At 56.1% G+C, this 16,482-nt stretch overlaps 1 protein-coding gene across 5 annotated transcripts in view; it reads right to left on the minus strand.

Annotated features, from left to right (window-relative positions):
* SRCIN1 (SRC kinase signaling inhibitor 1) overlaps positions 1 to 8,867 on the minus strand; it is a 71,942-nt gene extending 63,075 nt beyond the window's left edge. The window contains exon 1 of one of the 5 annotated variants that reach the window (XM_015458812.3): positions 7,572 to 7,793. In XM_015458812.3, the coding sequence (XP_015314298.1) occupies positions 7,572 to 7,695 (124 nt within the window). In that variant the 5' untranslated portion in view covers positions 7,696 to 7,793. Of the gene's footprint in view, positions 1 to 7,571; positions 7,794 to 8,774 lie in introns of those variants that run through there. The other 4 variants (XM_015458813.3, XM_024980837.2, XM_015458805.3 and 1 more) reach the window with 4 other exon arrangements.
* Between the last annotated feature and the right edge of the window lie 7,615 nt (positions 8,868 to 16,482).

The following is a 16,482-nucleotide window of genomic DNA, read 5'->3' on the forward strand; positions in this document are numbered from 1 at the left end:
CTGCCTCCCCCAGCCAAGGCCACCCCATTCCGGAAGGTTGGTGGGTTCAGAGTCCGAGGGCCTCCCTTCATTGCTCTGCTGAAACCCCCTCCCAGCCCAAGAGACCCCCATCGGCTCCACTCATCCCCTAACCTTGAGGAGGGCCCCCTCCTCTGTCTGCAACAGAGGAAGCAGCGGTTCTTCACACCCGACAAGCGCACACGCACACTCGCTGTGATGGGGACCATGTCGGAAAATGGCACCCCTGCCCATATCGCCCAAAGCCCTGTGGCCAGCTCCTGCTTCCACGCTCGCCCAATCCTCAGCCTGCCAGAGCAGGGCCCCTCTCAGCTATGCATCCCGCTGCCTCCCTCTCGCTCTCGAACTCTCAGGAAGCCCTTCTAACTGTACTGCCGCCCCCCAGGCCGCGCTGCCCGTCTTCTGCCTTGCATCTGGGGGTGCGCAGCACTACGACCTGCCTGCCTGGAGACACTGTGGCCTGGGCATCCTCTTGGGCCCAGTTCTCACTGGGCTGGTTCAGACCCATCCACACCCACATCACGTCTGGCTGCAAGCAACCTCAGAGCCCCCTGCCAATCTCATGGTTCCAATTTTCCCACTGATTACCCAAGATGCAGGCACCCTGGGGAGAAGCAACTGTTGTACCCAGATGTTGGGACCTTGACTGGGTGAAGAAATCAAAAATGTTCACTAACATATCTAACCCCAGAGGGCTTCCTGGACAGGCAGTGGGGTTAGGGGTGGGGCACAGAGGGGCACCAGTTGGGGGCACGAAGTCTCAAGAGCCCTAGCTCCCTCCTCACCACTAGCCTTAAGTGGCAGCTCCAGGGGCCCAACCCCAAACAGGCTGAGGTGAGAATCTGGGTTTTAAGTAAGATTAAAGAGACTTTCTCATATATGCCCCTTCTTCCTGGGGGAACAGCCACCCATTTTTCACTCTCAGTTGGACAGTAAGGAGGAGGAGGACAAAGATTACTATTTACTGAAAGTTCACAATGTGCCAGGAACTCCGCCTAAATTACCTCATTTAATCCTGGTACCCACCCTGTGAGGAAACCACCGTGATCAGCCCCAATTTACAGATGGGGAAACTGAACTTCAGAGAGGTGAGGTGACTTGCCCCAAGACACACAGTGAGTGTCAGGGCTGGAATGCCAGCCCAGATCTGTCTGAATCCAGAGCCTGAGCTCTTGACTGTAGATCTGAACTGCTTCCCATCCACCTCCCCTAGGATTTGTCTGTCTCCCATTCAGTGCCATCTGGGAAGTTCTGCCTAAAGTCTAACTTCCTTCCATCCCATGCTCCAATATAAACTATCTTTCATGGACAGTAGGGGAAGAGAAGGCTTTGTTTCCATCCCTTTCTGCCTCATTCTAGGAATGGGAGGCAGATAACTCCAACCTTCAGCTGCAGATGGACCAGGGATCAGGGGAAGGGGATGAGCTGTTGGGTTCAGAAGTGAGTTCAGGATCTCCCAAGCTTCATCATTTAATGACTTCTGGCTTTCCAGGAGCCCTTTCCTACTTTCCAGTCGCCATGATGGAAGAAGCTCCAGGAAGCCCCTCAAAGGTCTCTTCTTTTAACATCCAGAAATCCTCCTGAGCATGCAGACTAGGGAGAGTCTAAAAAGTCAGGGGCAGCAAAGCGAGAGTCACTGTCAGTCCTGGTAGCCCTGGCTTTTCCTCAGAGTTCCAGTTTCCAACTCAGAAGAGGGCTGAGGCAAGAATAGGGACTCATTCAGGCCAGCCTGACCACGGGGAGGGGCTGGACTGGCATGGGGACAGCCCAGGAGAGGAGGCAGAGAGGCCCGGATGCATCTGCAAGAGCTTCAGTGAGCCGTGGCATGCCTTCCCAGTGAACTGGGATCGTTAATTTTTCCCCAATGAGGCAGATGCTGGGCCTGGGGTAACACCACAGATGCCTGCTGTGCCTGCAATTATCAGTCGCCCTGGGGTGGAAGAAGGCAGGACACACACCCTCTCTGCCTCCTAGGCTTTGCACAAACATCTCCAGCTAGGGCTGCCACATGGGGGTCTCTGGCTCTGGGCACCCCCCGCCTCCGATGTGGGCCCCTGGGTCTGAGGTCTCCGGCATGCTCTGTGGCCAGGGTGGAAAAGAGGTCAGGGTGCTGGGATGATGATGTTTGCCAAGGTGTGGCAGGCAGGCACGTGAAAAACCCAGCTCCTTCCCAATCTTAACGCTACTCCACTCCAGGATATGCAAGCGACTGGGCCAGGTGGCTGAGGCTACCAGGAACCAGGAAAAGGTTGTGGGGGAGATGAGCCACCAGCTGGAAGTGCCTCCGCAGAAGAAAATATGGACTGGAGTATAGTCTCTGGGTGGAATGGAGTGTGGCAAAGCCTTTCTGGGGTGGGAGGAAAATGGACTTAGCTGAATCCTGTAGCCTCTCCCTTACCCATCCTCTGGGCCCATTGGACAGATTTAGACAAGGTGTGCCTTTGGAGCAGGAGGGACTGTTTGTAAGACATGTGCAGGCACACAAAAGCACCAGTGTTCTCTTGGGCCAAATCTCCATTTTTCCTGGTTTATCTGGAGCTGGGAAGTATTTTTCCCACTCTCTGTATGGCAAGGCCTGTATTATCTCAGGAGAGAGGAGATGGGTAGAACCTGTGACATCTTGAAGGGATCTTAGATTTTCTAGTTCTGTCCTCTTTCTCACACCAGGGACACTGAAGACCAGAGGAGGCAACTAACTTGCCCAATGTCACACGGCAGTAGGGAGGCAGGCGAGCTGGCACCATCCAATGCTTGCTCTTTACCGTGCACTTGACCTCTCTGATCAAAGACTGACTCCCCTGTCCCTTCTCCTTCCCAGCAGCTCTGAACCCCTCTCCATCATGGCCCCCTGCACTCTACCAACCACCACAGCCTCATGAGATTAAACTGGACCTACCAAGCTCCTGACAATAGCCCAAAGGTCATCTCAAAGGTCATATTAACCAGTCCGCTGCACCTAGCTACAACACTAGCCTACTTGCATTCATATACACCTATCATTGAGGGGAAAGATGCACAAGCAGCACCTCAGAGCAGCCACCCTTCATGCACCGGGAGATTTCCTTCCCATCTAACCTCGATTCCTCCTGCTGCAGCGTGGGCCTGTTTCTTCTCAAGCTGTCCTGAGCAAAGACAGGGGGAGGGGAAGAAGAACAGGATTCCCAGCCTCCAAACTCTCTGTCTGCCCACCTACAGCAGAGAGGATGAGGGCAGAGTGTCCCAGGGTAGCTGGGCCCTGAGCCCAGTGCGCTGTGCGAGGGGCAGGAGGGCTGCGGTGGCAGCTTGAATGTGGGAGAAACAGCTCTTCTTGGAATTGTCCTTCCAGCTTCTCATTCCCTGCAAACTCCTGCACCTCGGGTTAGGGGAGGGTCTCCACTGCGTTCAGAGACAGCCATCCCCTCCCCATACCATTTATTGTTTCTTATGTGACAGGCACTGTGCTGGAAATTTTCATCTGTTGTTTCACTTAAGCTTCACAACAATTCTGTAGTCAGAAACTAATTTGCCTGCTGGGCCAGTTCCTCCCCGAGACTAAATCTAACCTGGATCCCTCTTGCTGCATTTCCTCTGGTCCGTCCTCTGTGGCGGTGGAGAGGTGATTTTTGCTCCTGTCTTCAGAAACCCCAGTATTGGTTTCTGAGGCTGCCAACCTTTACCCCAGTATTGCCCCATGTGATGGCATTATGAGGGTATGGGTGAAAGAAACTGAGGCAGGTTGAGGGTTGAGATGCAGGACACTGGCCTGTACCAAACACAGCACCTAGCAGGTGGCAGGGGAGGAGGCCCGTGAGGTCAGGCAGTGTGCTGACCGGGCAGCGCCCGATATGCAATGATCCTGGTCTCGGTGACCATCTCTCAGGTCCAAGTTCCTACCCACATATACCTAGAGCCCAGGTGTCTGAGCAGAAGTGAGTAGGGGCATAAGATGGCCGGACCTGTCCTGGGCTGCGGGAGGCAGCTGAAGCCAGAGAGAGGGACTCTTACACTTAGCTAAGCTCCTGGCATGTAGAGGGTACTTAGGCCCTGAGAACAGAGGACGGAGACCTCCAAGCCCCTCTGCCCATCTCACTGGGATTTCATACAACCAGTGGTAGCCACAAGCAACTGCAGTGAATTCACACCACTTGGCTTTCCTGTTTGGACTTTTTGGAGCAGGACTGACAAGGACAGGGGTCCCCTCCACCAGGGCTACCCCCCTATTCTTCCTCTAGCCAGGGCTGGAACACAGGAGCCACCTCCCTAGGGAATTCTCAGACCCACCCCCCCCCCCACCCCAGCTTCCTTCCCTCTGGGAGATTCCTGCAGTGACAGCCTGGGCCAATGGGCAAGGGGAATCTGAGTGGTGGGTTGGACTCTGGTCCCTGTGGGCGGCACCCTCCCCCTTCGAGCAGGCACCATTAATGTATGCAAAGCATATGCAAATCACCCAGAAGAGAGACACAACATCAGTGGAAAGACAGAAGAGACCTTGGAGAGGACCCAGCCCGCCCCCTTATTTCACAGGTGAGGAAAGAGGCCCTTGCCAGGAAGGGACTTGCTCAAGGTCACGCGGACATTTGGGCGCTAACGAAGGATCCTAAGAAGGTCTCTTTACTCAGCCCAGTGCTCTTTCCATGACAGTCTTGTTTTCCATCTGGGGGGCTTACAGGATGGTGCAGGGGTCTCAGGGTCTGTACAGGGTTCCCTTGGCCACCTCCCTTCCCCATCTGAGCCTGGGTAGGGGGTGTGGGGGAACCGTGGGCCAGGGTGGCAATGATGCCTGGGGCAGTGGGTGACCAGAGGGGTGACGGGGCCAGAGGGTGCCGAGGCACTGATTTCCTGTCAGCCAAACGGCAGTAGGTGGCAAGAGAAGTTGAGTGTCTAAAGCCCAATGTCAGGGCAAGGTGCCCGCTGTGTGCGGGGAGGGGGACAGCGCCCTCACCACACACACATCTCTAAGTGCTCAGCAGCCCCCTTCCGCCTGGCCTCTGGTAACTATGACACCTGACAGACCATAATAGTCCATTCAAGCCCATCCCTTCTGTGGCTACAGCTCCCTTCCCCCACTCCCCACCAACTTGGCTTCTCAGCCTTCCAGTCGGTCCTAGAAAGCAGGACAGATGCTACGGAAAGAAGACAGACAGACAGATCGGAGGGGGCAGACGGGGAGAAAAAGGGAGACTCAGGAGTCGAGTGAGGGAGACAAAGGAGAGAGCCCAGGAAGGGCAGAGTGGGAGAGATGGAGGGGTGGAGGGGACTGGGGAAGAAAGCGGAGAGCCTGAGAAGCAGAGCGGTGAATGTAGGAACAGTGGAGCTGAGGGGGTGCTCCCAGTCTCCAGACCTGAAGGATAAGGCTGGAGCCAGGCTGAGGGTCATGGGAGCCCCATCGAGGCCCGAGGGAGTCTGGGACCACGTCCCTGCCCCTCTGCCCACCTCCCCAGCAAATCCCCCGGCTGCCAGGAAATCGGTCCTCCCTTCTCTGCCTCCCTCCGCTCTCCTCCCCTCCCTCCCTCGGGGCAGGCAAGCGCAGCTTCCCAGCCAAATCCAAAGCCTTCATCTCCGCTTTTCAGAGCTGGGAATGAAAGAAGGGGAAGCAAATGCAGCCCTCAAACCCGCTGACGGCCAGATTTTTATTATCTTTGCTCGAATGGGCCCTAGGAAGCCAACAAGGGATTCTTCAAAGAGCATCTGAGTGGCTCATTGAAGCCTGCACCTGCACCAGCCCACCCACAACAGGCAGCCAGGGCCTAGGGGGGCACAACCTGTCCCCCACATCCCACCAAACCCAGAGGCCAGTGGGAGGCTGCCATGAGTCTCACCCTCGGCTCTCTGTGCCTAGTCAGGGGCTGTTTGGTCAGACTGCCAGGCTCAGAAGCCAGATGCAGGCCCACTGGGCCTCGGAGGCAGTCTCTGTCCCTCTCTGGACCTTGAAGACACAAACGAAGGAAGAAATGGGATCTCCTTGCCAGGGGTTGGAGGAGATAAGTGCTTGGGATTCCTCGAAAGCAAAGCTTTCATGGCAAGCTCCAGATCCATCCCTGAACTCTCTGCCTGCCCCCTCAAGGGCCTACTGTCTCGCTTCCAATGGAGCAGCCCCTCCCTTCTAGAGCCTGGCCCCACTACTCCGGATGATCCTCGGACTCCAAACACAGCTCCCTCAGGTCAAAACCCCGTCTCCTTTCCTTCCCCAAGACCTAACCTGGAGTGGAGACGGGACTAAAACAGATGTGATACCTCCAAGAGCCCAGCCCCCTCCCTGTTCGAACTGGGCAGCCGTGCCCCCATTAGCCCCAGCTCTGACCACACCGGTGAGATCAATGCCCACAGCCAAAGAAGGAATCAATGGTTCTAATTAAACCTTTTTTCCAGGGTGGGTCCCTGGCCAGACAGAAAAGAGAGATCACCTGAGGCTTTGCATCACAGCACCCTACTCTGTACCCTGTACATATTTAAGAGACCTGGAACCCTGGATTCCCAGCAGGAATCAGGCCATGAAGACCCCAGACACCATCCCCTCCTCATTAGGCAAGGAGACAAGGAGGCAAGCAGAAAGCATGGAGCGGGGTGGTGGGGGGAAAAGCCTCCCAATTCCCAGGGACGTTCCCCTAGGAGGGCTCCCGGTCTCCACTCAGCACTGCCTGAAGACCACAGCTGCTTCCTCCAGATCTCCAGAGCACACTTGCATCTCCATCCCAGCCCTGAGGGTCATCACAGAGAACTGGCCATCATGGTAAGGGCGGAAGGAGCAGGGCTGGGGTTGGGGGGGGGGGCACTGGACAAAGACCCTCTTGTCCCCAAGGCACGGTGGCAGGAAGCCAGGGCAAAGCCTTTGCACTCGCTGCCAGCGGTGCCTGGGTGCCAGGCAGTCTGGGTGGAGGGGGAATCTTATTCTTGGAACCCCCTCCCCTTATGCCTCATCCCTTGCTTCTACACTAGGCCACCAGTTAAGCCTCTGCCTCAACAACTCCCAGCTTGCCTGGAGCCTTCCTTCCTGTATGAATGCCGGACCCTGACACTTGCCCACAGTGGCCCCAACCAGCAGAAGACCTCACACATAAACCATAACTGCCCCCTACATTCGTACACACTCACAACCATGCCAGAAACCACCACCACCACAGCTGCCACCAGTGATGACGGAGCCCCACATTTTCACAGTGACAGTCTCCATCAAACGCCTCATCAGTTCTTTAAGACAGCAAGAGGGGTAGGGAAGGGAATATGAGAAACTGAGGCACGGAGTTAGATAGCAAAGCAGTTGGCTCAAGGTCACCCAGACCAAGGTATTCAGAGTTGGAAAGAAGGCATCCTATCCCCACCCCAAAGTGCTCAAACTCAACACCAATGAATATTCAGACTCACAAGCCTAGAAGTCTGATTACCTATCCCCTCTTCCAGCCCTCATCTGTTTTTCCCCTCCCAAAACAACAGGAGTTCGAACATCTTCTGTAAGGCTCCATCAAGGAACCCACTTCCCTTCAAGTTGGGGGCTACAAGACCTGCTGGTTCCCTAGTATTGGAGAAAAGGGACTGCCAGTCTGGGATCTCCTCGCACATTCCCTGTTCTTGCTCACCTGGCTCCCCTCGGCCCCCGGGGTCCCTCGGTCCGGCCTCCTCCCTGGGAGATCGGGCTCTGCCCTCCGCTGTCCTCTCCCACCAGGCCAGGGCAAAGCGCCGGAGGCACTGCCAGGGCTGCATGGGGAGGGGTGGGGCGGGGGGGCTTGCACCAGCAGCCGCACACGCCCCGCCGGGCCCTGCCAGCCGAGCTGCGGAGGCACCCGGCCGGCCCCCTCTGCTTCCACCAGCATCCTGCTGCCCCCACCGACAGGACTCGGAGCTGGCCCAGGAGCTTCTGACGTAGCAAGGGGGTGCGTGGGAGGGGAGGGGGGGCTTAGCGCGGCCCCTCCCCAGCCCCGCCCTCTGCCGCTCAGCTTCCCTCAGTCCCTACCTCCTCATTCACCCTAGACGCTCTCCCCAGCTGGGGGCGCCCTCTCTCGCCCTCTGGCCTCTTCACCCGGACTTAAGATCACATGGCCCCTCCCCCAGTCATTCCCTCTCGTGGCCCCTCCCTACCCGCCAGTCGAGAGGGGAGCGGGTCCCCAGTTTCTGCAACTGCTACCTTGCTACCTAGGCTCCCAGGTCTCCAGGGCTAGGGCCTCGAGGTGACGGGAGGATGGGGAGGTGTGGGGGGGAAGGAAAGGGGAAAGGGGCGGGAACACAGGCTGGTATCCTGGCAACACAGCCAATCCCAGAATACATTCATCCCCTTCCTTCCCTGGGGGGCTGGCGCAAAGCGCCTACCACCACCATCCAAGGGCGTGCACCCCATTCTGGGACCTGGGGGAATGAGAGGCCCTTGATGCTCCCACCACTTCTCCATCCCCTTCGCCTCTCGGCATCCTCCTCTTCATCCACCTCGGATGGACCACTCCCTCCCCCACTCTCTTCACCATCCATCCCCCTTTCTCTTCTCTCCTTCCTTCCCTGCCCCGCACAAACCTCTTTAAAACTGAACCCCCCACCTCTCTGGGGCTCCCTTCCCCGGGCCTCACGAGGCCCTCCCCACCCGGTCTCCAGCCTCGCCAATGCCGGACCCCTTCTCTGGACCCAGCACTCTTCTCGCCCTTTCCTTCTCCCGAGCCCGGCGCGCCGCGGTCCCCTGCCCCCCACACACCTGCGACCCGAGCACCCGTTGCCCCGCCGGCCACCGCCTCCCCGGCCCGGTCGCCGCCCCCGCCCCCGGCCGAGGGGAAAACACACAAAGAAAACAGAAATACCTTCCACTTAAGCATGGAGGCACATTAGGAAGGAGAGAGACAGGGACATGCCTTGGGACGGAGCGTTCCCCATCGGGCGGGGGCGCGGGGGGCGGGGGCCCCGGGCCGGCCTGCCTGGCGCTTGCCCTCTCGCCGCCTCGCGGGCTCCTCGCTGGGCCCCAGCCCTGGGGCGCGGTGCCAGGCGGGCGGGCCGGGGGCGCGGGCCCCGCCGGGGTGGACCAGCTGGGAGGGCGCCGGCGGCCGGGCGTGTGGGTACGCGCGCGCGCGCGGGCGTGTCACCGAGTGTGCGAGAGCGAGTGTGTATGTGTGTGTGTGTGTGCGCGCGCGCGCGGGGGCCGGTGCGGGTGTGTCACTGCGGCCGGGAGCGCGCGCGGCGCGGGCACGCGCGTATGGCTGGAACGTACAAAGGGCCTCTGGGGTGGCAGGGAGCCGGGAGGGGAGGGGGCCGGCGCCTCTCGCCCTCCAGTTGCACTGCTGGATCCCGCGGCTCGTGGCCGGGCAGCGGATGCGGGGCGCGCTCAGGCCTCCCGCCCCGCTGCACCTGCTTCTCATACCCTGAGCAGTCCTCAAGCCATGATAGAGACTTTGCCTAAAGCCGGGAGCCGGCCTCGAAGGAGAGGGGTGCATCTCGAGGGTGTGGGAACTTGTTCTCCAAACCCTGGCGGGCCGTGGGATGAAGAAACATTGGGGGAGGTACGGGGCAGGGAGGGACCAGGGGTTACTCTTCAGCCAAGGTGACCTCCGCAGCTCAGCTCCCTGTGCAGAGAGAGTCTGGACCCTCCTCTCCCGGGACGCTCCCCTCGTCCCCTCCTTAGACCTGGCTCGGCCAAGGGGACCCAGTTCCCCGGCGCCCCCTGCTGGGCTGTCTCCTCCCACCCCCCTCTCCCCAGCTCGGGTTGCGGCCCCTCCTGCGGGCGTCTGCTGAAACTGCAGGGGCCGGCGCTGTGAGTGAGGGGAGTCTCTGCCCATCTGCCAAGTAGGACCCCAAAAGAGGGCGCTCTAGCTCCTGCCCCTTCTCACACCTCCCTTGGCGACATCGTAGTCACCTCCAAAAAGGCTGCAAAGCGCCAGCTCTACCCCACCCCTGCCCTACTCCCACCCACTCCTTGTCCCACCATAGCCTACCTGTTGGCTCCACAGACTTCTCCAGGTGACTCTGTCCCCTCCTCCCATCCTGGTTGCTTGCTACCTCTCTCTCTCGGGTTCTCTGTCCTGTCCCCTCTCTTCCAAACTTCTCTTGGGGAGGGGAAAGTGGGCCAAGACCCCTACCCCTTTTGCTTCCTCCTGGCATTCCCAAAGCCAGCTTAGATGAGCAAGGAAGGGACACAGTACCTCTCTTCGCTGTAGGCCACCAGGCAGAGTGGCAGGCAGGCCGAGAGGCAGAAGAGGAGACCCCACCCCAAGCAGCCCAAATGACAAACCGGTTTCCCCACTTCCTGGTCTACCCAGTTGCAGCCTTAATCCAGGCTCTCTCTTCCACTTTCCTTCCCGCCCCCAGGCCTGCCCTGAGCCAAGCACACTGCCTGGCTCAGGGCAACTCTGACGCCCCTTAGAAATCTCCCTCCAGCTACAGTAACTTAGGTGGCCGGGCCAGGGTAGGAAGAGGAGGGGCTCCAGACAGACAGCTCAGGAGGGCAGCCAAGCACGTCCTGGACACACCGTCTGGGCACACGACCCCAGCAGTCGGCTCCCTGACTTCTCCCCTCCTGGGCCAGCTGCCTCTCCCTCTGCCAACTGGATGGTGCCCATCTTTTGGCCTTTGAGCGTGCTGTGGGCACTCATCCAGCTCCCGGCTTGGCTGCCTGCCCAGGATGGGCATGGGAGGCAGCAGGCCCTGTGTAGAGGCGGGGTCGGCAAGGGGAGGGATGGCTTCCCTTCAGCTGTGTGGACACCACCTCCCAAACCTCTCAGAGCCCAGAGGCTAGGGACTGATGTTGCTGCTCCTCCTCCTCCATTCAGGTCCCCAACTCAACCACACAGGATGCTGCCCCTCCCTTCCCCCTCAGGTTAGCCCCCCATGAGACAAGGTCTCCTCTCCTCCATATTGTGCCCACCTAATATGCATGCATGCTAAGTCAGTTCAATCGTGTCCGACTCTTTGCAACTCCGTGGACTGTAGCCTGCCAGGTTCCTCTGTCCATGGGATACTCCAGGCAAGAATACTGGAGTGGGTTGCCATGCTTTCCTCCAGGACATCTTCCTGACCCAAGGATCAAACCTGTGTTTTCTGTGGCTCCTGCATTGCAGATGGATTCTTTACCTGCTGAGCCAAAGGGGAAGCCCCCCGCCATGCCACCTAATATGCTTTATTCATATTCTGTAATTTAAGCATCTCAACAACCCTGCAAACGTGGCTGTTTTCAGCCCCGTCTCAGAGAGAAAGGAGTTGAGGATCAGGGAGGCATAACCACTTGCCTAATTTAAGAGTAGCAAAGATGAAATTCAAATCCAGACATGCCTGACTCCAAAGCTCCCAGCCTCCTTTTATATCACCACCACCATCTCCTAACCTAGTGGGCTGCCTGAAGGTGAGGCCTAACATCTGACACACTCTCATGAACTTAAAGGAAAGGAAGAGAACTGGGTGGGCACAGGAACATGACTGAAGCTTAAGACTAGTTATTTATGTCAGAGTTGAGGACCTGGGCATTATCCCCTGGATGAAGACTGGAAAGATGCTTGTCCTATCACATGGAGGTTTTTCTGGCCTTTACACTAGATTCCAATAAGCCACGGGCTTGGGGACTTGGGGAGGGGGACTCTATGAATTAGCCCCCAGAGATTGGGAATAATTTCAAACGTGTTAGCAGGATAATGCATGCATCAGTCACTACCCTAAGGTGACCTCCCACATCACGAAGGCCACTCCATAGTGAGGGGCTTAAGTCAGATTCAGGTAGCATTTTTTGTGTGGCTCACTTGTTAGAGACAGATCCTCAACATTTGTGATCATCTTCATAGCTGTGAGCTCATTTGGACCCCTCCTCCCCTCAATCCAGGATTTCCTCCACTTGAATGTGAATGGAAACACAGACCCTTGAGGCCCGAGATGAGCCTGAGGGCCGATGGTCTAACTCCAGCCACCCTCATTGACCCCGCCCAATCCTCTAGTATCACCGACTCACTGGACAGGACTTTGAGCGAACTCCTGGAAGATGGTGAAGGACTGGGAAGCCTGGTGTGCTGCAGTCCAAGGGGTCGCAGAGTCAGACGTGACTTAGCGACTGAACAATAGCAGCAACAAATCCTCCGCCCCCACCCCCCCAGGGAAGATAGGTCCCTGCTCCCCTTCCTATCCAATCTCAAAAGCCAAGGCTCCTTCTCCTAGGGAGAAGTCTGGAGGAAGCCATCGCCTCTGATCAGAGCGAGCGAAACACAGGTATTATTTCTCCAGCTGAGAGACCAGAATTGCTCCTGGAAGCTGGCATGGTGCCCAGGCACAAGAAATGTGCCAGCTGCCTCCACCTGAGATGCCTCAGGTGCCACCCCACCCCCACCCTCATTCCTCAACAGGTAACTTCCCTCTGGTCTTCCCTGCATCTCTGGCTGCCTCTTGGTTGGGAGGGGGCTGCTGGCTTGTTTGAGATGTTGGAACAGCAGATCAGCAGCAGATTGTAACCACCCACCTGGCCCTTCTCACTCCACCCAGACCAAGGGAGCAAAGTTATGAGGGAGCACCCTAGAAGTGAGAATTCTCAGCGTCACTTCTCCTTCCCCAAGGGTGTTCAGAGCCAGGGTTGCACCTGGACAAACATCTGGTCAGGAAGAGGGAGAAGGGGCCTGGTGTGGGCTGAGGGGCACACGGGTCTCTAGGGAAAGCCACAAGGGAAAAGGTGATGTGAAAAATGATACTGGGAAACCCCAAACTGCTCATTCAGCCAACTTGGAGGCCCCCAGCCCAGATCCCTGAAAAAGCACCCTGCCAGGAGGGTGACTGTCTGGCTAGGGCACATCATAAGCCCCATTTGGATCATCCAGACTCCACCAGGGTGGCCCAAAGGCAGTGAGGGGGCTGTGAAGAGCCCTCTTCCCAGGAAGGAGTGACCAGGGCAGTGAGCTGGCCTCTGGGGCTGGTTTGGGTTGGGGAGCCGAGGAGGTGGAGGCTACTTTCTTCTGACCACAGCCCAGTCTCCAGGAACCCCGAGCCTCTCCTCCAGTGTGCCTCACTCTCCCATCCCCCCTCCCACTCCAAGGAGAGGAGTAAATGGCAGGAAGTTTTAAAAGACCCTCCTCTGTTCCCTGCGGTCCCCTCTCCCTTGCTTGTTATTGTAATGAATGCTAATGAAGCTCAATAATTGATGTCCTCATTAGCACATCAAACCCGCTTTCTGAAGAATGGCGAGAAAAAGTGGAAGAGAGGGGGTTTCTCTGGGGTCCTAAGTGTAGCCAGCTCCCTCCAAAGAAACTCATGGTGGTGCTTCCAGCAGGGAGGGACCCCACTAGAGGGACTTGCACTGAGAAACCTAGGTGTCCCCCTCTGATTGAGAATTTTCTGAGCACTAGACTCTGTCTTCCCTGTCAGATGGCCAGCGAGTGTCCTGTCTCTCCCATCAGACTGGGAGCACTGAGTCCCTCTCTGTTAACTAGGACTCTCCCTCAGGGCAGGGCAGCGATTCTTAAACCAAAGCAAGAATTAGAATCACCTGGAGGACTTGTGACAAAGTTCCTGATTCAGTAAGTCTGAGGAGGGGGTCTGAGAATTTGCATTTTGACAAAGTTCTCTACTGTGGCTACTGCTGATGCTACTGCTGCTGCGGGGGAACCACACTTTGAGAACCAGTGAGGTCGGGACCGCCTTCTTGCTTGCCCAGTGTCAGGCTTTGCCTGCTAGTGGTGCTCACCTGGCAAGCCACCGCAGGGCCTGTTGGACAGGAGTGTCCAGGAGAACTCTGTAACACAGATGAATGTACCTCCCCCTCCTTTCCTTAAGCCAGCACCAAAGCCAACCCCGCCGCCATAAGTGCCCCTGGTGATTCTTTCCTCCCCTGACCTTGACCTTTGAGGGCTGCAGATGGCCAGAGCTGGATCTCCTGCTCCCCAGCTACATGCGCCATGCTGGTGCTGCAGAAGCCAGTGGGTCCCCTCTCATAGGAGGAGGAGGGAATAAAGGTGAGGAAGAGGGGTCCCAGCACCCCATCTCACTTTGGATGACCTCCTGGGGCCTAAGTAGACAGAGGGGCTTGTGGATGGAGTCCACGAACATGCATGTAGCATCCCACCTCCTTCCTTCCTACTCAGTTGCCTAGACACAGAAAGCGAAGAGAGAAGAAAGATGAGAAGACCAGACTAGAGCAGGGAGAAAGAAGGTGCTCTGCATCTCTCCTTGAGAAGACATATTGGAGCCACTGGGGCCCAGGCGGACCACAGGCCCCTCTCCTGCAGGACCATACCCAGCTGGCTTTTAGGCTCTAGACTTCACCACCTGATCTACCTGTTTTGGGAAAGAAAGGAAAGACAGCCTTTCAACTCTAGCCAGCATCCTTCCCAGACTTGCCAACCAGCCTTATAAGCCTGTGGTGGGCACTGGATCACCCTCACTTATTTTATCCATGGTAGCACCTGGAAACCCTCTCCACCTTCCAGGGTCACAGAATTATCTATTTAATAATGAAACTCATCTATTGCTGGTGGGAATATAAAATGGTTCAGTAGCTATAGGAAATTGGCAATTCCTGAAAAACATAAACATATAATTACTATATGACCCAACAGCCCAAATGTCCTTCAATGGATGAATAAACAATTTGTGATGTATCCATACAATGGAATACTATTCTTTCATAAAAAGGAATAAAGTATTAATACACGATTCAATGTGGATGAACCTCAACACTGTGCTAAGTGAAAGAAGCCAGATGCAAAAGGTCAGGTATTGTATGATTCCATTTATAGGAAATATTCAGAATAGGTAAATCCATAGAGATTTGTCTGGAGAAGGAAGAAATGGGGTGCAATTGCCTAATGGGTATGGGATTTCCTTTTGGGAAAATGTTTAGGAACCAGATAGAGGTGGTGGTTGCTCAACATGGTGAATGCACTAAACGCCACTGAGTTGTTCATTTTATAATGGTGAATTTCATGTTAGGTGAATTTCACCTCAAAAAAAAAATGTAGTAGACATTTTTTCAGGGAGTTCATTAAGTAGACCCATCTGCAGATTTCAGAGTCTACTTTTTTTGGAAACAGAAGCTTGTGCCCACGTGAGTTACAGCCACTCCCCAGGGTTTGAGGCACCAAGCATCCACTCTGAACACTTGGAAGATGCTCACAGGCCCCCAGGATGCAGTTCTTTTGGACCCAGACTGCATCTTGACAGCCTCCTGCTCTGCCTGGCTCCCATCCCAAGGGAGCCTCCCTTTCAGGTTCCTGCTTCCCAGGCAGGCAGCAGACGCCTGATCAAGTGTTGAGGAGCTCAGTTTCCCATCTTCAGCTAACATCGTGCCATCTGCCCTCGAGGCTGGCCCACCCCTCCCTGATCATCTTGCTCCAAACATAGCTTGAAAAAGTCCTCTGGTTTTCTTTCCCACAGATTATTTTAATTACCCCCTAAATGGGCCCCTTGTTCTCTGGCATCTTTGACTCCCCACCAAATCCTTTTCCCTTGAGCTTGGCCCTGGGCTAGCCTCTCTGGATATGGGCAGGGAAGGAAGGGGTCTCAGGCTGAATCAGGCACATTTTCTGCTCCCCTCAGCTCTAAAGCCTCACTAGATCGTTCTGCTCAAAGACCTTCAGTGACCATTCCCTAGAGCAGAGGGTTGTGTCCTTTGGAGATCTTGAACCTTTTGAGGTCCTGACAAAAGCTTTGCCCCCTTCCCTAAACAAATGAATATACATGACCAGCTGCAAGAAATCTGTGGGCCTCCCTGACCTCTGCAGCCCATCCTAGGACCCCTAGGGCAGGGCTTCTCAAAGTGTTGTCCACAAGATGAGTACAGAAGTGAAGACTCATCTTTGAGAAAACTTTATCATGATTTGACATTGCCACACTTCCTAGTGCATGACCATTTTTGCAGTGTTTTATAAAAAACAACCTGAGTTCACAGCTGGAAATGTTTTGCTCTAGCCCCGTTCTTGGCAGCCTCATCTCTGGCTACCTCCAGCAATAACACTCACATACACACACGTCCTGTGTCTTCCCTTTACACTCCATGCCCTTGTCCATACTGCTCCCCACCTTGGGGTTGTCCTTTCCTTCCTCTGCACCTGTAGACACCTGATACCCACTTTCAGGCCCAGCTCAAGTTCCACGTCTTCAATAAAGCCTTCCCAATTCCAGCCCTGCCCTCCTCACACACAGGCACTTGGACACAAACATTCTAGCTGACAGTCCCTGTCCCCCTGGGTTTCTTAACACTCACTTAGCTTTATTTGTGACCATCTGGTTTGCTTCTCTAGGGACAGAGCTTTCGTCCTCTTGGTCCCCCCGTCTTCTCCACCCTCCAGAGCATCGGTGCTTGTGGATTCAGGGCAACCTGCTGCCCTGATTCTCTGGGGTCCTCCTGTGGCTGCGCCTCTATGTGCCCTCCTTCCATGCTGGGGGAGCTTCAGGCATCTTCCCAAGATAGGACCCAGGCCTGTATACCACTCCCTGCGCCATCCATCCATGACTTCACTCGCCTTATTAGAGGTCAGACTTTCTCAGTAAAAACCACTGGTATATGACTGGGGCCAAATATTAATACATACAAGACTTTAAGGGCTGGAAAAA

This window comes from Bos taurus, chromosome 19, assembly GCF_002263795.3.
Source record: "Bos taurus isolate L1 Dominette 01449 registration number 42190680 breed Hereford chromosome 19, ARS-UCD2.0, whole genome shotgun sequence".
NCBI lineage: Eukaryota > Metazoa > Chordata > Mammalia > Artiodactyla > Bovidae > Bos > Bos taurus.